A 21,931-nucleotide genomic window follows, 5' to 3' on the forward strand; every position below is an offset into this window, starting at 1 on the left:
AGAAAAATGTATTTCCTTATAATTTTTTCCTGATTTTGTTAACATATATTGGCTAGTTTTTGAAAACCAGGAAATTATTTGCCATCTTAAAAATACAAACCAGAAAGTATGCTCCAAACTGCAGTGTCTTGCTGAGGAAATTTCAGACCAGCTCTGAACTACTTGTCTGAAAATGATAACAGAACCAATAAATTAATGTATACTCAATAGTGATACAGACTCATCACAGCATTACCCCTGCATTCACAACCATAGGAATTCAGTGGGTCAAAATTTTCGAAGGTCATGAACAGACTGGAAAATCACAGTAACCAATGATGCTGAGCACTGGGATGGATTGCCTGTGGAGCTTATAGACATCTCCACACACACACTAAGAAAATATACCTGAGATATGTCTAATGTAGCTCACATATGTCTCAGATTCTTCCTAAGGCAGAAATGTAGAGTAGGTGACATATTGAGTTTTTTCCTAAGACAAGTATCTCTGCTTTCATTCATTCATCCTCTTCTCTTTTGTGGGATCTACAGATGGTCCTTCAAATAATATTTGACTTAATCCTTTGGAACAGTCAGCAGAGCCAAAGACCTGTTTTGCTCTATGGCATGCCTTGTTCTTCCAGCATGCAAAATATAGGATTCACCATGAAAACTGTATGGGATATGCAACCTCATTCAGGAAGTGTCTAAGCAAAAATGAAGAGAGCTTAAGTTTTAATTTGCAAATTACCTGTGGGTCTTCCTCTTGCAAGGAAATGTTTCAACATCATTGCTTTGAATAAGTGTGGTAAATTTCAATAATTTCTGGAAAACTGTCTTGCTATTGCCTCTACTTGTCTGCATATTTTCAGAGAGTATGAATCACATAAACAACACTGTATGGTACCAGATGTACATTCATTGTCTTTTCTTGGAAAAACTTTGAGGAATTAGAATTTATTGCAGTTAAGATTTTTCACTGTGCCCAGTTTTATTTTTCCCTTTTATCCCAACATATGCAAACTTCTTTCATCTTTTTTCCCACTTCCTCATCTCCCTGACATGATGTTCTTTTTTCTATAACTGTAGTGATTTTTCTCCATTGCTTTTTGCATTTTTATGTCTTTGTGAAAATTTTCAGAATTGCAGTTACCATTATTGTGTGATCCTTCATGCTCAGTTTTGATAAGTAATACCTACTATTTGGGGTTCCCCCCCTCATTTTCAACATATTATATTTATATGTGATACAATAGAATAATTTTAAGAGCATGGTCAGATCTGTGTTACATTCAGTCTGCCTTTGTAGCTTATTTTCTCTTCCACTTAGAGGTTTAAAATCACATACAATTTTCAAGCAAATGTATGGCATAGATGGCTTGCAGTAAGTGCTATCATTAAAAATGAGGCAGAGTGTAAAGCACCATGTGAAAGTAGTGAACACTGATGGGTTTATTTAGCTTTTGTAAAATTAGTAGGATTCTGCTTCTTTAGAAGCCCTTCTCTTGGACCTCTGCCTCCTTTAATTGCCCTGTGCTAAGTTTAGCAACTACAGAACAAGGAGGATACATTATAAAAAGGTAAACTATGTGATTATTACAGGGATTTTCCCCCTTCCCCATACCCCCACAAAATTATGATTAACCCCATTAAATTATGATTAGTAAAAATTTTGAGAAACAGACATATGTAATGACATTTCAAATAATTAATTTGTGTTGGATATGATTTATTTTTCTTTAAATTTTCCAAAATTATATATAACTAGCTTCTCTGTCAATTTTCTCAAACCACAAATGTTTCAGCTACAATACACACTAGATATTTTCAGTAGGGTTTCTTTACACAGTAAATCTTGAATGTTTTAAATTTCTTATGTACTCACACAGCTAATTCTTTCAGGGAAAGGTGTTTTTGGTATTCCTTGCTCTTGATAGGAGAGCATAGGCATGCATTTAGGGTTCTGGTATAGGATTTCTGATGCAGGATTCAGATTTTCAGACATCATAATAATACAAATATGAATAGCCAGGAAAAAGTTTTCTCTCAAAAATTTTCAAGAATACAGCTGAAAAATTTTCATGTACTAAGATTTCCCTCATTTTGTTGTGGCTAGGATGTTTCTGTAACTCAAGCAACCACTTTTAGAGCCAATCAGGCTTGTTTAGCAGTGTCTTCAATAGAGGCAGCTCCTTAACTGAAGCTGTGGCTCAGGCAGGAATGCAGAATACAGTCATCTGAGACTACCATGGCTTCTACCATGTCCTGTGGGATCATTTGTATGGCCTTACATCCTTACACAACATAACCAGCTAAGGCTAGAATAAAACCAAAGTCAGCATTAAAAATCACTTCTCATCTGGAAGAGATATAATCAGGGATAGGTCCATGATTATTTAAATTTCAAATTTTATTCTGTTTAAGGAGAAGAGGGAGAGACATCATTTTAATCAGAGCTGCAAAACCCAGAAACGTGCTCCTGCTTTGAAGGGAGTTTCAACCCTGAAATGTGGCCTCCAAAGTCTTGGAATTGTTACAGGAAATGTTTGCAAAGTGTGCTGTGTTATTCTAAATTTTACTATGAGTTTGTGATCCATGATGGCAGGGCTAGAAGATTATTTTTTATTTTTAAGTTCCTGCACATTTCAGGGTAGTGCCTACAACATTCATCCATTTTGTGATGCTGCTATGTTGCTGCTGTGGCTTTAGGTTATTAAATACAGATGCAGTGGAGATCCTGAGAAAGCATTAGAGTCTTGTCAGGGCAGTATGAGAAACTTGCATACTCAGCATGGTGCTGCATCAGGAAAGGCAAGGGAAAGAGCTAAGCACCCAGTTAGTCTGATCTCCACTCTCTAGAACCCACAAACCTGAGTTATGAGTGAAATTTTCTTTGGGGAAACTCTCTTCCACAAAGATGTTCTCTTGCAGAGCAGCTGCTGAGAGCTGCTCTTTCAAAGTTTCAGTTTCTGGTTTGTTTTCTGGTCACTGCTTAGGATAAAATATAAGTAGGAAACAGATCTCCCATGTGAATGCTGAAAGCACTCAAAAAACTCCGCTTAAAATTTTCACTGTGCCTTCCCTGTCCTTCTCTAACACCAGCATTCTTCTGTTTCCCCTCTGTTCACTCAGACTGCTTTGACAGGAGGCCTGGAGAACTCTCTCATTTACCAGGCTGTGTGGCAAACAGGCAGCTCAGAACTGCTTCAGTTTAAGGAGGATGTTGAACCTTGAGATCCCTTGAGGTCCCTTGAGATAAGAACTTGAAAGCTCAAGTATAAAAAGAGCAAAATGTCCATATTCTGTTTTCCTCTTCTATTATTTACAGTTTGAAGGAAGCTTGAGCTTTGCTAGTTTCACTGTTACTATTAAAACTCCAGCCACATGCTATGATGGATGATGTGGATGTGTCTCACTATGAGTGTCTGCTATCCCTGACATGAGCTAGAGGTCATTCCAGTGTTGTTCTGGTCACAAACTAAACACCAAATTTCATGCATCCAGGGCTATTTCAGATCAGAAAAGGAGGTGTCTAATAAGCTTAAGTGCCCCAGTGTTGTGTGGCAATTCATTGGGTATTATAGATCATGGTCCTGAGCTGAGGTTACCACAGTTTGCTTAAATTATATTTCAGGTACCTTAGATCTCTTCTAGATTTGGCTGACTTAATCCTTTTGAAAATGGCTGAAAACTTTTGCTTTATTTCACTACCCACTAATGCAAAATTCTCACAGAGAAATTGCATTGCTTGGGAGTTATGTGACCCTTTTGTCATGGGCAAAGCTGATGTTTGCATAGGTGTGTTGGCTTTGTGAAGTTATGGTAGCTGGGCTGGGGTGGCTTCTGTAAGAAGCCACCAGTCAGCTCCAAGACAGACCCACCACTGCTCTCGACCATCAGTGATGATTGTACCCTCTGGGATATCAGCATTCTTTATCCCTTGATGGAGCAGAGCAGGTGGATGCCTTAAGGAGATTGGGACCCTGTGGGGAACTCATACTGGAGCAGGCTCTGGCAGAACCAGTGCTCTGTGGAGAGAGGAGCCCCACTGCAGCAGGTTTGGTGGCAGGATTTGTCTCCCTGTGGTGTTGTAGTGTGTTGTTAAGTTTATTGTGTTATTCCCCCAATTTATGTATTGTCCCCCCCTATTATGTGTAAAATGGTTTTGTTCCCCCAGTTTTTCCCGCCACTGCTACCCTGTCAGTTAAGTTGTTATGGTAACCTCGCTATTTTTAGTTGCTGATATGTAACTGCTCCTCCCCTAGTTTTCCCTTATAAGTGAAAGTTGTCTCCTCCCTGGGCCCAGTCAATCACCCCCCTCTCCTCCCAGGTTTCGAGAACCTTCTCCTCTCTGGAGGTGGTGGTTGGCTGGGGTCCCAGGACACCTCCCTTACCTTTTGATTATTGGTCTCCATGGAGTGTCAGTTCTGTGAAGTTCATCCCCTCACCTTTCCCGATTGGTTCCGCCTGTACCCACCCCCCTCCTTTATAATCCTGTTTCACCCCCTATTCAGAAACTTTTCCTGGTTGGTTTCCCCACGTTTGGATCCCGCAACACCTTCAATAAACCAACGTTAACCCCCGGTGAAGTGGTCAGCTCCGTTCCTCTCCTATACCAGCCGTGTACGCCAGTCCGCAGCCAGCGCAGCCCGAGGCCATCAGACGCCGAAGGGTGCTGGCCAGGAATTGCAGAGGGGCGTCGGCCTTTCGCCCTCAGCTAGCCGGACTGCGAACTTCGGGCCACATACGCCCCCCCCCCCGCAAGATGGCGCCCAATGTGGGGCTCAAACCCACAACCCTGGGATTAAGAGTCCCATGCTCTACCGACTGAGCTAGCCGGGCCTAGGGCCGCTTACACCCTCGCGCACTGTGGGGAACCTGCCCTGGAGCAGTCTGTTCCTGAAGGACTGCACCTTGTGGAAGGGATCCACTCTGGAAAAGTTCATTAAGAACTTCAGCCCATGGGTAGGACGCATTTTGGAGAAGTTTGTGAAGGTCTGTCTCCTGTGGGAGGGACCCCTTGCTGGAGCAGGGGAAGGAGGAATAGCACAATGAGTCTTCTCCCTGAGAAGGAAGGAGTGGCAGAGACAATGATGATGTGATGTGTGATGAACTGGCTGCAGCTCCCCTTCCTTGCTCCCCTGAACTGCTGAGGGAGAGGAGATGGACAAATGAGGAGTGAAGTTGAGTCTATGAAGAAGGGAGGGGTGGGAGGAAGGTGCTTTAAGGTTTGTTCCTTATTTTCTCATTAACTTACTCTGATTTTAATTTGGAATAAAGCTGAATGTATTTTGCCTGTGATGGCAACTGCTGGATGATCTCTCCTTGTCTTTATCTCAAACCAGGAGGCTTTTGTTACGTTCTTTATTTTCTGTCCAGTGGTGGAAGGGAATGACAGAGGCACTGTCACTATGGTGGGCACCTGGCATCCAGCCGGGGCAACACACCACAATAGGCAAAATAATGTATCCCCACTTGCATCAGATTCAAAGTTCATTCAAATCAGTAGAATGTGTCTCACCCAACCAAACTCTTCTACAATTTCTGGATGAGAGCAGCGTGGCATTTTTCATTTATAAATTTCACAGTGTACAGCTGAGCACTGAGTGCTGCTCTTGGGACTGACTCTAGACATATATTAAAAGGATAGTTGCCTAGAGCAAAACAGTGAGAGCTTTGCTGTGTATGCCAGAACACTGGAAAACAAGGCCTGCAGTATGTCTCCTCTTTTTGCTGAGCAATAGTGCTAGGATAGCTGAGAAGACAGTAACTGGAAAAGTATCTGCAGGCAAAAATAAAAATAAAAATGCATATTTCCAAATGAAAAAATTATTACTGTCTCCAACAGAAGGAGGAGCAATTCTGTACTGGAGAGTATCTTCTCATAATCTTCACTTGAACTCTTGCTATTTTTTTCTTCCTTCTTTGTTCTTTTCTATGGCAATCTTACAGCCCACTGATTCCAGTCACCTCTGAGACTGCTAGTCTTGGTTCTGTCAGTGTTGCTGAGGCAGCTTTTTTCTTGTAGCCTGTTTTGTGCTGCAAAGATCATTATAACATCCTAACCTCAAAGCAACCCTCAAGGTTGTCTGGAGGGCATGTGGAATCTGTGTCCTCTAGTTTTTCAAGAAACGACCAAAATAATTGCTGACTTGATCTGGTGGTGGTGACAGTACTGCTTCTAACAGGAGTCTGGGCTTGGTGACCTTCAGAAACCTCTTCCACCCTACACTTCTTTGATTCCATTGATCTCATCTCTGTGTGAGATCTCCAGAAAGTAATTGAAATAATTAATGCTGTGTCAGAGTGTCCCTGTCTCATTGTTATAGTGAAGTGCTGATTTGGTAGATTAGTTCTCCTTTCATGTAGCTGAGTGGTCTGAAAATTTTGACAGTCTGTGTATGGGATGGTGCTGATTTATACCAGCTGACATTATGGCAGTCAGAGTACATTTTAATTTTACTGTGTCTATTGTACTCTATTCTGTTTTGTTAACAACTTCTGTTAATAGTGTAGGAAACGTGACATCAAAATGATTGACAAATTTTGTGTTTGGTTGGTTGGTTCTTTTAATTTCTAAAAGAAAAATGTTAACACATATTGTTGCTTCAAGCAAATTCTGCTGCTAGTCCTGGAGCTGAAGCATACAATAGAACAGGCAGCTTTTATTTCAGACAGTCATAGCTCCCTTTGGTCCAATAAATTTAAAAGCAAGTGGTTTATATATAGGTCCTTTTTTGTATCTCAACATTACTTTTAAATAAAATTCATTTTAAAAATTAGAAGCAGGGAATCTTCTTCCCAACTGAGAGACCTCAAAGCAATATTGTTTTGTCTGACTATTCACTTACAGGATAAATGCACATCACTGCCAAGAGTTCTATCTCCTAAGTCTTCCAGTTGTTCTGCTCTGTGAAAAGGATTCAGCCATGTGGCTACTGTGAGGGCTAGAAGATATTATATGCCAGTACTGATAACATATGGAGCAGTGCAGTTAAAATGTAGGAACAGGATTCCTCTGCATCAGCCAATGCAGGAGGAAATGCATACTGCCTGGAAAAGAGAAACCTGTTATACCTGACTATGGCAGGTAAACAGAAGGATGAAAATCTAAGGGGGATGAAGGTCTAAATCAAGTGCTCCTGCACTCCTGAAGTGCTGCTGAGCTGTGATGGAGGTGTTGGCCTGGTGACAAGGAGCAGGTTGTGGAAGTCAGGTCTGTACCTTTGCATTTACAGGTGAAATGGAAGGTAGTACAAAGACAATTGGTAACAGTCTCTGCTTGAGATCCCTGTGAAGTCTTACTGGAGAGTGTCCAATAATCTTCAGTAAACACAACCATGTCTTCCGTGTTGGTTTGTGGCTGTTTCACTGATGAGCTCAGAGCCCATCAACAGAGCAGTAACACAGCCCGATGTTACCTTGCTCGGGCCCGCTCTCATCCAAAAAGTGCATGACCTTGTTAGCACTGTACTGAGCCTGAGCTTGATATCCCACTTCTCAGTAGCAATTATTCTTTCAGACTGAGCACTGCACTAATGTGATGGGATGTTTTCCACTCCACTTGGAACACACAGAGAAAAGACCTGGAGCTGGATATTGTGTAGACATGACTCAGATGTTTTGTTTAAAGCATTCTGTAAAACAATCCAGCAGCATCCAGGTGTTTTTGTAGTTTAAAATAGTCCAAAATAATGCTTTGCCAAAAGTTTGGGTGCCTATTTCTTTTCTGCATGGATAACAGTCCAAATGTTTCCCTCTATGACTGCTTAGCTAATCCCCCTGCACGCTGCTCACATGTATCAGATCACCACATTGTCAGTAAAAGCTGAAGAACAACCTTGGGTTTGCCAAAAATTGAAAACTGTCATTAGTAACATAGTTTTACCTTGGCAATGAGAATAATTACACTTGATGTCAAAATAAATACAGATGTTCCTTTAGAGAAAAGGTATTTTGAGGGCACTGTATCAGCAGTACTAACTACGAATTTTTAATAGTTCTTAATTTTCATATTAAGAATATAAATCATTGCAATTTCTCTGGTTCTTGGTAAATATAACCACAATTTAATTCACTTGCAAAGAGTGTTTTGGAGGTCTATTATTTTTCCTTTTCACCCACTCCCAATTTTTTGTATAAATACTTGATAGAGTTAAGTCTTCTTTCAGTGGGACAGGAATCATTATGTTATCATTGTGCTTTCTTTTACTGTAAAGAATTCTGTTTCCATACATTTGGTAAGATAAATACAGCAGTGAGCTTTCTAAGAACATAATGAGAAAAGTTCTGTGAGGTTCCAGTCCCCATCATCATCATCATCAATGATGTGTAAATTGCAAAGGCATTATGGCCTTTATCTATGAAAATAGCTCTGGAAAAAGCTAAAGCATACTCAGTTATTTCCCTCCATGAAGTAATCCCTATATAGTTTCTGGGGCTGAGTGTCTCAGAAAGGAATAACAGTGATTTGTTGATGGCCTGTGGAGCTTTTGATACAGCTAGAGCTCTGAATCTTTTCTTTTTCCATCCAATATTCTTGAATGTTGGAGATGCATATAACTTTGTGGCTGTCCACTGCTCTAAGACCTTTCTTTTTATTCCTCTCTAGTAATAAAAGAGCTTGGCTTTTACACAAAAAAACTGAGAAAAGGTACATTACTGGTTGCAGAAAAATGCAAAGTAAATTCCAGGGTGGAAAGCATCTATTTAAGTGAAAAGATAATGAGTGCAATCAGAAGTCAGTAGAAGCTAACCATTGTGGTCATGTAGGAAATTAAAAGCTTTGGTGCTAGCAGAGAACAGGTCTTCTGGAATAGCCTTGGCTCTTACAGCAGTGCACATGAAAGCCTGACTGATTTTAAAATTATGCTTTGCCAGTTTTTGAAAGGGATTAGATTATATGGTACCTGTGGTTATTAGTGGACTATACCCAGTGATCTGGGACATCCTTTGTATCTGTGTGCAGAATAAGATGGATTTTTGCAGAGCATCTCCTCTCAATTGGAAATCAAAAAATAGCATGTTCAGATTAACCGTCTTTACTGGCCTTTTGGCTACAATTTGAACATCAATTATTGCAAACCTACCCCTTCCCTGTGTTGTAAAAGTACATAGAACCCCATGCTTGCATTTAATGGTGGTTAAAGAATATAGATTGTTGGAATAGAGGGAAACATCAGAAGAGGGAAACATCAGAATATGGTCATGTTCCTTTCTCTCTGCCTTCTCTGACAATTGAACCTGAAGTAGGAATGTAGCTAATAGCTTTGCCAGGGAGCATCACTCAAAAGGCAGATTCTACATTCACTGACTAATGTAGGTGTCTTAATGAGTGAATGCTAAATGTCTGACAACCTGGTCTCAAGCAAAGAACACATTTTAAGGAATTTTCAGGCTTCTTACTATTCCTTATAGAGTTGTGGAAGAGCTGCCACCAGCTCTTCTATGAATGACTACAACAGAACTAACAGGTAGACTGTGAACCCAAATTTTCCTCAGACTCTTTCCTGCTTGACAGAACATCCAGGGAAGAATTTCCACAATTCTGCACTTGATTTAGTGCCTGGAGATATGAGAGGAAATGGGAAGCAGATTTGATCTTTGTTTCTTTTTCTTGGCAATTTTAATTCATGCAAACACTCTCTGTGCCCCTAATCCAAGTCTTCCTCTGCTGATCTCACTCTCTTCTCTGCAGTTGTTAGAACAATGGGATATTACAATTGTCTTAGACTGAGGAGAAGTTGCTGTGCTAGCTAAAAAGTTGGCACCACATCTTCTATTCAGAATGCTGCATGCTGGTGGTGTCTGTTCAGATAACCTCTAGCTACAGTTGAGTAATACCACAAATGGGGAAAACCCCAGAGAAACAGGAAAATCCCTAACTGTTTGTGCATTGTGTAAGTATATTTTATTTAGGCTCTTTGCCAAAGAAGATATGAATCAAAGATTCTCCCTGTATAGGAGTAAAATGTACTATCATGTTCAGGATCTTATTTTTGCATAAAAGATGCCCTAGGCATTTGTAAAAGGGGAAGAAAATTTCCATTCCTGTTTTAGTGTGTTATGTTTTTTTATTGCACTCATCACTGAAAATTCCTGAAAACAAAAGATATAGAAAGTGGGAGAGGAACTTGGTTAATTCATTTGAATTATTCTTTCAGACAAATGGTCTCTTTGGACTGTTTTGCAAAGTGACTGTAAAAGAAAATACCACCCCCACCCACTTGGTATTGTACAATAAAAAGAAACACTTCTTAAAAAAATAAGAAATTGGGCTGTGAACAAATATTGCTGTAACTGGCAAGTGTTCATGCAAATATTTGATTATTTATGTAAACCTTCCCAATGGCTCCTTACCCAGAACACAACCAAGTGCTCAAGAATGACAAAACATCTCCTTACCAGATCAAAAGTCACAAATGGATGTTTCTTTCTTTCCTGTGGAAAGGACAAGAAAATAAATGTAAGAGTTCAGATAACAGGATTCCTCTATGCAATAGTGAAAACCAATAATTAATTAGGATAGACTAAGAGGTATGTAAGAGAATAAGGTATAAGAAAATTTATTTATCATGCCATAGAAGTGGGTGTTTTGGTTTTTCTCCTGCAATATATACAATTTAATTATTTTACATTCAGTTTTCAATTTTCAGGTGTCATAACAGGGGGATGACCTTCTCTAATCAAAAGGCTGAATCCTTTGATATTTGTGAGATTATTTTCTTCTTTAATTCAGTGTGATCTTGATTTTTTTAATATATTTTTTTGCACTAAGGTTGTAACCAGAAAGAATGATTAGAGAAGTTAAAGATGCTGTTCTAAGAAATTTTGACTGGCAATTGGGAACTCTGTCAAGCCACCTAACCAAAATATTTTCAACAGTCTGGCTGCAGAATGGGAAGTAAAAAATATGGAAGTAATTTACAGAATGATAAGCCTCATGAATGATTAGTTTCTTCCAGTAAGTAATGACTGAGAAATTAGTTGATCCAGCAGTTCCTTTCTGAAACAATTAATAAATAACTAATATTTCTACAGCAGAAATTAGGTCTTATCAGTTACCATTTTCAGTTTTCATGGCAATTTGAGGAAATTATAAAACCTTTGAAACAGAAGTATCCCAGTTTAAAACAGTTATGTGAAGAAGTTTTGTATACTTTATTGAATCATAAAATGGTTTGGGCTGGAAGAGAACTTCAAAGGTCATGTAGTCCCCTGTGGTGAGCAGGGATAGCTCCAACTGGATCAGGGTGCTCAGAGCCCCATCCAACCTGGTCTTGAATGTTTCCACCACCCTCACTGTAAAACATTTTCTTACTTACATCTGATCTAAATCTACTCTCTTTTAATATAAAACCATTACCTCTTGTCTGTTGCAACAGGTCCTAATTTGAGTGTCAATGTATTATGCTGTAGAAACAGCCAAACCAATATCTTTCACAATGTCACAAATAATTTTTCTAATCTTTAGTCTATGACAGTATATGACCACGTCTGTCTTATTATAAAATGAGGTTTAAAATACCACCTTTTATGCATTTGCACTTTTTTGAGTCATAGTACCAAATTGCCAGTAGTAAAAGATGACAACTGATGTCCAAAAGTGATTGTTAAAAAACAGAACTGCCAAAAGAACAGAAGAATGGGAACTGATACAGGTTAGACAGTGGTCTCTGGTTTTGTAAAGGCCTCCTTAAAGAAGGAGCTTATTTAGCTCAAATAAAAAGCTGTCATGAAGGACAGGACACACTTCTCAGGCACCCTAGGAAGCTGGATGTGAATGTGCTGCCATTTCTCACCTGCTGCAATAACATTGTTTTGTTCCACAGCTTTATTTCTGAGGAGCACAGGGTTCCCTGCAGATGAAAGCCTCCTGGAAAACCAAGCAATGGTTATTTTATGATGTGCTAGTGCTTGCCCAGGCTGTAGCCTCTGTGTTTCAATTAAAAAACTTTTAAATGTCCACCAGAAGACTTTTCTGGCTCTGAATCTCACAGATTGTTGGTTTGTTGACAAGACCCTAAAATATTTTAAAAGGACTGAGAGCTGCCATCCCATTTGAGAGCAGAGGAGACAAGGCACTGCCTGCTACTTTTGTGGGTGTGATAAAAGTATCTCTGTCAACAGGACACTGCTTTTAAAGGGAAGGACATGGGAACATATATTCTGTATGCTAAAGAATACTGGGATAAGGGCTATGCCAGAACAGCAGCAACCAGTGTTTGCTGGCTAAGGAAAAGCCTTTCTTTAGAATGTCATGCATAGCAGTCAGTGTAAGAATTGTTATTTTTGTACTCTACAAAATTTTAGTGTGTGGTTAAGTGTTTATTTTACTGGGAAAATGGATGTAGTCTGTCTGAAAGATAGCTGGAAGCTTGTTAAAATCTCAATGCCAGGTTCACTTTGCCTCTTACAAAGACACTTTCCCTTGAACACAATAAGTACTGTGGTTGAGTAATTTAATTTTCAGTCTTCTAAGCCAGCTGTCTGAAATAAAAAGTCTTATTTCTAGACTTCATTTGCAATTGCCATAATGCTTCCTTTCTAGTAGGGTCTTCTAAAAATAATATATATTCAATAATGTTCTAGATATTTTCCATTGTAAAATAATTAGGTTTCTTTGCCCTGGTCTAAACAAATCCATTGTAGAGTTTAATTAAATAATGCAGGAACTCTTGGTCAGTAGGAATGGTAGTACCTGATAAAATAATGTCTTTATTTGATGGAACTCTTATACTTGTTAACGCAATTAAACACCTGAGTAGAAATACATGAAAATGAGGATAATGCTGATCTTGTGCCCCCATATGTATCAGGCTGTCATATGCACCACTGATGTGTTTTTTTCACTATATTGGAAAATAATTTGTTTAACTTTGAAAATTATTTCTGTTGTGGACTATGAATATGTTTATCCGTTTAAGGTATGTTTACTTGTGTACAATGATGTAGCAATATTTATTTTTATTATTACCTCAGATTTTAAAATATTTTTTTTCTGTTTGCAGGGGATTCACTGTAAAAGCAAACCTTCTGGTGAGTGCACATAATTTACATTTTTACTGCATTTATTTTTAAAGATAATTTATTAAAGATATTAAATCCATTATCCTAGTGACATCAGATCACTGTCATGACAGGGTATTTGCTACCAGTTCTTTCATAAAAAACATCGGAAATTGGTAGGTTTTGATAAATATTAATAAATAATGACAATTTCTTTATAGTTTTCCTTACCATAGTGAAGGAAAGAGAGTTTGCTAAGTCATTTACATGGTTTTATTGCTTCTACTCATTATAGATACAGTAATAACACAGGGGCTTGAATTACCTGACCTCTGGAGCCTCCATCAGTCACTCCTCCAGTGCACACAGCCATTTGCAGGAAAGTGTGAGGCACTGCCTTGGAAACAGTTCCCCTGAGAGGGCAGTCACAGTCGTAGTCCCCACTGAAAGGACAGTCCCAGTCCCCACTGAAAGGACAGTCCCAGTCCCCCCTGAGAGGACTGTCCTAACTGGAGGCTCAGCTCTGAGCGCTGCTGGTGTCCACAGAGCCTTTCTTGAATCCCGATGGCAGTGAGGGCATGGACAGGGGGGAGGTCCAATGCTGAGTTCAAGCATGTGAGATGCTGATGTCAGAATGCATGGCACTTCTGGGATTGTGTTGAGATGGAGAGAAAGAACGTGTGTATGGAAGGGATGCAGTTAAAAGTTCAACCAGAAAAAATCTCTGGTCTTCTGCACAGTGAACCTTTGGTGGCTGGTTCAGGGGTTGTAAATGAATCCTGTTAGGATTGGGCAGCTGAGCTGGTAGTTGCACAAACTATGTGGAAGGTAGAAGAAGAAACAGGGGTGTCCACCCTTGCTTTGCTAGCTGAAGCATGCCTTCACATCCTTGAGCAGTACAGGCTGAGAAAACCAAGCCCTTCAGCCTGTTCTCAAAGGTAAGAACACCCGTAATTCTGTTGGTTATGAGTTAAAATCTCTGCTGGGTGTTACACAAATGCAGATCTAGATAGTGGAGACTCACAGGTACCACGAGGTGGTGATTCATTCCATCCATTTCAGGACAAGGGGATTTCTATGCTGGGAGAGAGGCAAGAGGGGTTGTCACTCTCTGTTGACTGCCAGAGTTGCTCAGAGCTGAGGCCAGAAGGTGCTTCTGGGAGTCATCTGGTCCAAGCCCTGATGCAGATGATGCACATCAGATAAGCTAGATGTTTCACTCAACTGGAAGGGCAATGAAGGGTTTGTAAACTAAAGATCCGTATCTTTGAGGATGATATACATGAAGCTGGTTGTAGGTTTTTCATTGCTGTCTGAAAAAACTTATCAGCTATCTTCAACAAAAGTAACATGTAGAATGACTCAGTTTTAGAGGGATGATGAAAAAGCATTTTTTGTCTTCATCCCAATTTACTTGTGCAACAGTGGGTGTATACTCCTTTGCATACTTCCTTTTCTATATTATTTTTTAAAATTATTTGTTATTTGAGTTAAAATTACCTTAAAAGACCTTAGATAGGCCTAGGAGAGGACTTTTGCAGTAGTAATTTCTTTTAGCAGCAACAAAAAGATATTTCCTAAAATTTGCAACCACCACCTCAGTGTATTTGGCAGTGTGACTTTGACTCTGCCTTCTTCCTCCTGCTCTTCTAGACTGTTAGGTAGCACATAAGAACTTCTGTAGTATTTGAAATTCACTGTAATATATCCATACACGGATATCAAAGTATCAATGATTTAAAAAAAAAATACCTTTTCAGAAAATGTATTTGGCACAGTATATCACAGTGTTGTTCAATATCTCTAAAAGTTTGAAATGTTTTCTGAACACATAACCATGAAACCCTTTTAATTTACTGTGCAGTGCAATCTCTTGTGAAAGAGAGGCTGTCAGTCTAAAATTTAATCAATTTTATAATTGCTGTAAGTATTTACAAGTAGTGAATTTTGGTACTTATTAACTGAAGTGCACCATGTGGTTATTGTAGGACTGCATATCTACTTCGCTGACAAATTTTGTTGAATCATCCTAATGAACAGATGCAACAGATACTGTGGTAAATCATATGCAAATAGGTTTGAAATACCACTGTAATTTATAGTCATGGATTGATGTGCCAGTGAAGCAATTCTAGCAGGCTTTAGAGATGCTCCCAGATTTAGCACTGTCAGTATCCTTAAGTAGCTCAGATTCTTACAATACTTTAGGGAAGATAGATCAGATAAAAAACCAGTTAGGATTTTCTATTGGGTGTTTTCTCAATCTTATTATTAATAAGTTTTCTCTGCCTTTTTTTTCCCATGCTCTTCTCCAATTTCATCTTCTTACCTGAGGCTTCAAATTATCCATCTATTCATTTCTTTTGCATATCCATTGCTCAGCTCTGGCTTCTATTATCCAACTGCACATAAGGTGTGATTTGCTGTTGTGACAGTTCTGGGTTGATTGCTGCATCATCAGATTAAAAAAAAATTATATGCTGTGGTTGAGTTGATGGCAAAAGTACAAGGAAATGTCTACATGCTGAATAATAAGCCTTGGTTTCTTTATGCCTGGGCTTATATGTGCCCATAATTGAGGAACCTTTCACTAAAGCAACAATCCCTCTCTCATGTAGGGCTAATTACAGCTATTATTCATAAACAGAAAATTTAGGTAAGATTTACCCAACAGATGGTTTGTGTAGCAAGATGTATCTTTATGTCTTCTGTGGTATAGATAGACCTACTTGTGTGAAAAGGAAAATGGGGTGTGTTCCAGAAGAAAATATCTTAAGGGGGGATTAAAAGATGATAAAGTAGGAGTTCACCGAAGAATTAGTCAGAAATGAGTCTCATACTGTGATGATTTATGCAATGAAAATTATTTTCTGTCAGGTCATCCTCACAGAATCAGTAAATACATGTATCATGTATTTACTGTAATCCAGTGCTAGTATCCTCATGCATGATATGATCCATTTAAATTATTACGAGTGAGTTTTGCAGCATGTTTTGCAGTTCTCAAAATCTATCATAAAATTAATGGAAAAAATCCAAAGTGGAAGCATAATATAATTTATTCAATGCATAACATATTTGTTCTAAGTTTGAAAGTAGAAACTGTGACCAAGGAGAACAGTGTCTCTGCTGATGGGACAGCAGAGTGTTTGTGCATCTGTCTGATGCTGATCCAATGTCAGTAATGCACCCAGGTTGACTTGGAATTTACATGTGATAATTCCAACCCTGGGTCATCTGATGATATCATACCTCAGGCTGTAACAGCTAAGGAGAAAGTTCAGCCAAGTCATGACTCTTTCCTCCTCACACCCCCTAAAAAATAAGGTCAAACACGCCCAAACAGAATGCTTTGTAAAGACCTATGCACTTTGAATATCTATCTATCTATCTATCTATCTATCTATCTATCTATCTATCTATCTATCTATCTATCTATCTATCTACATATGTCTACAAACAATGCCCTGCCCTTAAATAATAATTTCTATGCAGACATGGCAATGGGTGAGGTTATAAGCCTGGATCAAGAAATCTATATCAATAACCAAACCTTAAGCAGAAACAATTACTCCCAGATACCATTGGGCATCCACAACTCCATCTCATATGATGCAGTCAGGAAAATATATTTTTGAGCAAAGAGACAGATCTCAAACTAATCATCACTTATCACATTATTAGTAATAATTACCAAGTAATTCTGCAATATGATAAACTTCCAGTTTGTTGTGGGTGGATTAATTGAGCGTTGTGCAATAACTTTCCATCCTGAGATACCTTCAGGATTATTACACCACCCATTCTTGGAACATGGAATACAGTGTTTATATCCAGCTGCTGTGCACTGTACTTCTGAAGGCTGTCTCATCTCTGTGGAAATGTTTATAAATTCTTCAAGCATCAAGGTATTCCAACTGCTCTTAAAGCCTTATATGTATATTTTGAGTGATCTGTGTTTTTTCATTGGTTTGCATAAATTGTCTCTGCTGGTAGTCAGTATTTCTTTGGATAATTCAGAGTTGACCTGAATATTGAGCCAGTTGAGATAAAGTGTCCTTGTTTTCCCATGCTTTTCCACTTGGTTCTTATCAGCCTGTCCTGTTGCCTCCAAAATATGGTCAATGACACAAAACCAGGCTAACAGTGTGGATGGAGATTTGGGTGTGAAGGGTTTGTCTCTTCTGACACTGTGTAAGTGATATGTATCACACAGGACTTATTTCTCCTGATACCAGGTGTGAGGGCACTTAAGGCCTAACAGATTTAACATATTTAAGGAAAGGTGCCACATTTATGCCAGCCTGTGTTCACATCCTGCAGTATCAGTATCTGATCTTTGACAGTGGCCTGCAGCTGCACTGGGACACTGGGAAAATGAGGATCTCATAAGGCAGGAAAAAGTCCTGTTCAGGTTAATACACTTTCAGTCTTTGAATTTAGAGCACTTTCCTTCACTGGAAGGCTTGGAAGGATAAGTAAGGACTAGCTTTGTGTTTCCTCCTTCACCATACATTTCCTCTGTGAGAACTGCGGATGTCAATCCATGTGAGTCAATGAGCATCCACACTTGACAATATTTTTTGGCTTGACATTGAGGGATGTGCCATTTCCTGATGATTCTATTAAGAGTGCTATCCTGAATTTTATAGCAAGCACAGTATTATGGCACTGCTGTTTCATACTTCCATACCTTTTGCCATACTAGTTGAACTCCTTCTAGGAGCATTTTGAACAGCTGAATTATATGAATCAATTTTTTTGGTTTGATTTATTTTGTTTTTGTTCTTCTAGCCTCTCACTATGGGAAGGAGAATGGGCAATAAAATACTTTTTTAATTTACTTGGGTGGTTTTTAGCTTTCATGCTGTATATGAAAGGGAGAAGTCTAGGACATATTTCAAAGAAATAGTAGTTACATAGTTACAGCTAAAAAGAGCTGTGTTGCTTTGCATACCACAAAGCCAAGGGACAAAACCCAATTCTCTGGTTGTTTGCTCTGATAGTTTCTTGAATTACTAGTTTTTGGGACTACAAACAATGGATGTGAAGTAGAGGAGCCCAAGGAATGCATTGGGGATTAAATTGTATATTCATAATATAAATTCATAAATAAATACCTAATTTCTCTGTAGGCAGACTGAGAAGTAGAAAGAGATGAAACATGCTAACTGATGAAGTTTGGGGCCTTAAAACTATTTTTTCCTTTTTTCCTAGCCTATAGTTTTAGCGCTGCAAACCCATTTCCTACAGCTTTGGAATGTCTAAATTTACACAGGGAAATAGAAGAAGACGTAGTAGCTGTGTTCTGTGCCTATGGATTACTGTGTTCTGTGCCTTGAAGAAGGCCTGGGTAATATTTATTCTGCTCTTGTACTGGTCTAAAGCAGAAGGAAATCCTATAGGTGTAAGGTACTCTTCCATGACTAGGAATGCAATGGTGCCCTCTTGTGTGAAAGTGAAATTTTAACAGCAATGGAGACTGTCAGAAAGTCCTAAAATTAAAGTACAATTTTGAGAGTGCTCACAATATGCATGTAATGGTTTTGGAAAAAAAAAATTATATAAACTATTAGTTTAGCCATGATCTAGCAGACCTAACTAATTAGAACCAGTACTTGTCTAGGTGTGTTCTGCTAACCTTAGTTTTTAGAAATGTGATTGCTTCCTCTTGTGGGTTAACATTTCCCTAAGCCTAGAAATGGATTCCAACCCCCTACATAGCCATGTTTGCTGTGTGAAAGTCTTAGGTAAAGTACTGGCTTTGCTGGTCCTTTCTTACTGATTTCAGGAGAGCTGGAACTTCCCTGTAGTGCTTGCTCTCCCCTCGACATCCTGTGTGCAATGAGTTTTCTCTGCCCTTGTGTTTGCATTTGCAGGTGGCATTTTTAACAGCTTCTGCCATGATGCTCCTGCATCTTTATCTTCTATGATACTGAAAAGCATGAAGATCTCAACAGTGATGAAATGTGTGCAAGGAAGCCCATGCTCTCTTCATTTAAACATTAAAGGAACACTGAGTCTGGATGGTAGGAATCAGCTTTGCTACTGAGCTCTTTCTGTTCACTTTGTTTTTATGGCTGTTCAGCCAAAGTTTGTTCCATATTGTAATGTTTGGGACCAAGCTGTTTTCATGTAATGTTCTCAGAAAAATATTTTTGTGAAAGCATTTCACTACAAAACAGGATGAAAACACTCTTCCCAAGTGAATGAGAACTGAGATAATGAATTCTGGCTTCCAACATGCAACACGTGTAACTTGTCCTCTGCCAGTGCCCCAAGCACACAGCTGCCCTTTTCCTTCTTGCTCTGGCATCCACACAGGCACACACACTAATTCTGTCTGCTCTGATAGTCTGAACATGAGTGACTGCCCTACAGAAGGAGAAACAGTTTATTCATCTGAAGTTACAGATCTGCACTACAAGAAAATGGAAATACATGAAGTTCCCGTGCATAGTCTATTTTTACTGACACCTTGCCATTCATGTGCTTCATATGTTACCATATAGGTGTTTCCTAGTTGCTTCTCTGAGTTAATAGGTTTATTTTTAAACTTGCATAATTAAAGCTTAATTTGTAGCATCTGTATTAAATCCTTCTTCCTACTCCTATGTGTGAGTTATATATAATGTCTCTTTTTTAACAGAGATACATGTGCCTTTCACTTAGAAGGAAAGCTTATGATATGGTGTATTTTAATTTGTGTTTTTGATCCTAAACATGCTTAAATTTTTTTTTGCAATCTGTTCCTAACTCATTTCAGAGAATGTCCGTGGGCTGGAAATATGTTCTTTTTCACTGGACACACAGCAATCTCAATGCATAAATGTGAGATTCACCAGGAAAAAAAGCAAGATGCTTAATGGAAAGAAGGTAAACTCCTTTTTTGGGGGGAGTAATTTTTCATTTAAACATTTACAGGCCTTTGGAAAAAAAATCTTTTGCATCTCACTTATTTTTTATTCTTATTGACTTTGTGGAAGACTACAGTGAAACATGTTTCAGCATAGCCAAATGAAACTCCACAACAAAATTCCCTTTTACAACATATAAATTCAATTTTCCACCATCTTTATACTTCTGCTTACTTTTTGACAAGGGAATCTGTCTCTGCAGAGCCTAATTTTCCTACCAGTCCTGCCAGCTTTCTTTTTGTGCCCTCCAAATTGTGTGGAAGCTTTTCTGACTCCAGTGTCTAGGAAGAGCAATGCTACAGAGATTTTAGGTGCACATTACTTCAGTCAAACATATCACTGGAGTTTACACATCTAGAAGACAGACGGGTGCCTAAGCACTTGTGCTTATCTGTCCTCAGCCCTTGGAAGGGGCAGTATCTGTTAAGGGGAAGTATGGGAAGTATTTGCTGCTAAAATTTGCAACTGAGGCAAAAAAGAACCACTCTTGACCAGGTGTTTGAAAGGCATGAATTTTTGCAGTTACTGGTGGGCAATGGTTACTAATCCTGTACACAAAGTGTTGCTTCATGTGCTTTTCACAGAGTTACACCAATTGCACGTGTGGAACAAAGTTCTCCCAAACTGCAGCTGCAGTTTGCACTTGGTGTCTCTTGATGATGGAACATCCATCCCAATGGGCAATGCAGGGCCACCAGTCAGCAGCCAGTAGCTTTTAGAGTAAGGCAAGTTTATAGGCAAGAATCTATAAACAAATATATTTAATGCCATTTTCCTAGTTTTGGTTCAGTGACTAAAATGTTAACATAAGACATCTTTTATTCTCCAAATGCCTTTTACCAAGTAAAAGACTATCCAACATGAAAACCTACAAGAAATTTAATAGTTAACTGATAGCAGTGAGGGAATGACCTGGTATAACTGGACCTCAACTTTTGTTTCTTAAATTACTTTCTGTTTCATAAACTATTATTGGAATTATTACATTTTCTGAAGTTGCCATTAAACACTTCTTTTAAGACTTAAGACTGTTTTTCTTTTATTCTGCTAATGTTTGTGCTTGTAAAATGTGTATAGACTGGGGCTTTTAATATTTCTATGGCTTTAGGATTATTTGATATCTTGCAGATATTTGGATATCTAAAAGTGAAGGTGACAGCAACAAGAAATAATGATACTCCTTGAAATCCTTTTATCAAGTTGTATCTAACAAGAAATAATGATACTCCTTGAAATCCTTTTATCAACTTGTATCTCCTTCTTTTACATTCCTAATGCTACCTTATTGACTGCTTAATGCTGTTTATAAATGTAAATATGTTTAAGCAAAGAATATTTTTCTCTTTAATATCTTAACCAAAGGTTTTTCTGTATCTGGAAGTCATATGAGAACTCAATTTTATCAATGTTTTAAACAGGTACAGGTACAATTCAACTGCATTGAAGTCAATGTAGCACAACACATCTATGTGACCATGAAAACTGTACCACATTACTGTGAAGTCAAGCTGAGTCAGCAATACTATGTTGAAGGTAGGAAACATCTTAAATCAGATGCTTTTCAGGAAATATCTTGTAAAATAAAAAAAACCCAGACCAACCAACCAACCAAACAAAAACCTCAAAGGCAAAAGCACATCCAAATCACATTCTGGGACACACTGACCTAACTGATGGTAGCTCGTGTATGCCAGGACCAGTCTTAGTTTGCATTTCAGTGATTTTTTTTGTTGGCAAGTAAAGGCCTCGACTTGGTATAAAACCCAGAGTTTATGTCTAAAGGTATGTGGAAAACTGAGCTTACACTATGCATTTGTCCCTGTTGCCCTCCTTGTGATTGGCACATGCTCCTCCTCTGCCTGCAGGTTCAGCCCTGCTTGCTCTCTGTGCCTCAGATGGAGCTTCTGCTTCTTTGCATGGGGGGCCCAGGGGTGGCTTCAGAAGCTGAGGAAAGCTTCATAAGAAAGTCTATAGAAATCTATTTTTACTTTCATTAACTACCTGTTCTATAGCATGTTACATGTAAC

At 38.7% G+C, this 21,931-nt stretch overlaps 1 protein-coding gene and 1 non-coding gene across 2 annotated transcripts in view; one reads left to right on the plus strand and one right to left on the minus strand.

Moving 5' to 3' along the window:
* Positions 1–21,931, plus strand: part of IL17REL (interleukin 17 receptor E like) — a 48,763-nt gene that overhangs the window by 9,003 nt on the left and 17,829 nt on the right. Inside the window, exons 2-5 of the mRNA XM_026790331.2 lie at positions 12,990–13,017; positions 18,867–19,016; positions 19,754–19,863; positions 21,323–21,437. Of these exons, the coding sequence (XP_026646132.2) occupies positions 12,990–13,017; positions 18,867–19,016; positions 19,754–19,863; positions 21,323–21,437 (403 nt within the window). The remainder of the gene's footprint in view (positions 1–12,989; positions 13,018–18,866; positions 19,017–19,753; positions 19,864–21,322; positions 21,438–21,931) is intronic.
* On the minus strand, positions 4,749–4,821 carry TRNAK-CUU (transfer RNA lysine (anticodon CUU)). Its single transcript has one exon. It is a non-coding gene; the product is annotated as a tRNA-Lys (tRNA).

Source organism: Zonotrichia albicollis, chromosome 4 (genome assembly GCF_047830755.1).
Source record: "Zonotrichia albicollis isolate bZonAlb1 chromosome 4, bZonAlb1.hap1, whole genome shotgun sequence".
NCBI lineage: Eukaryota > Metazoa > Chordata > Aves > Passeriformes > Passerellidae > Zonotrichia > Zonotrichia albicollis.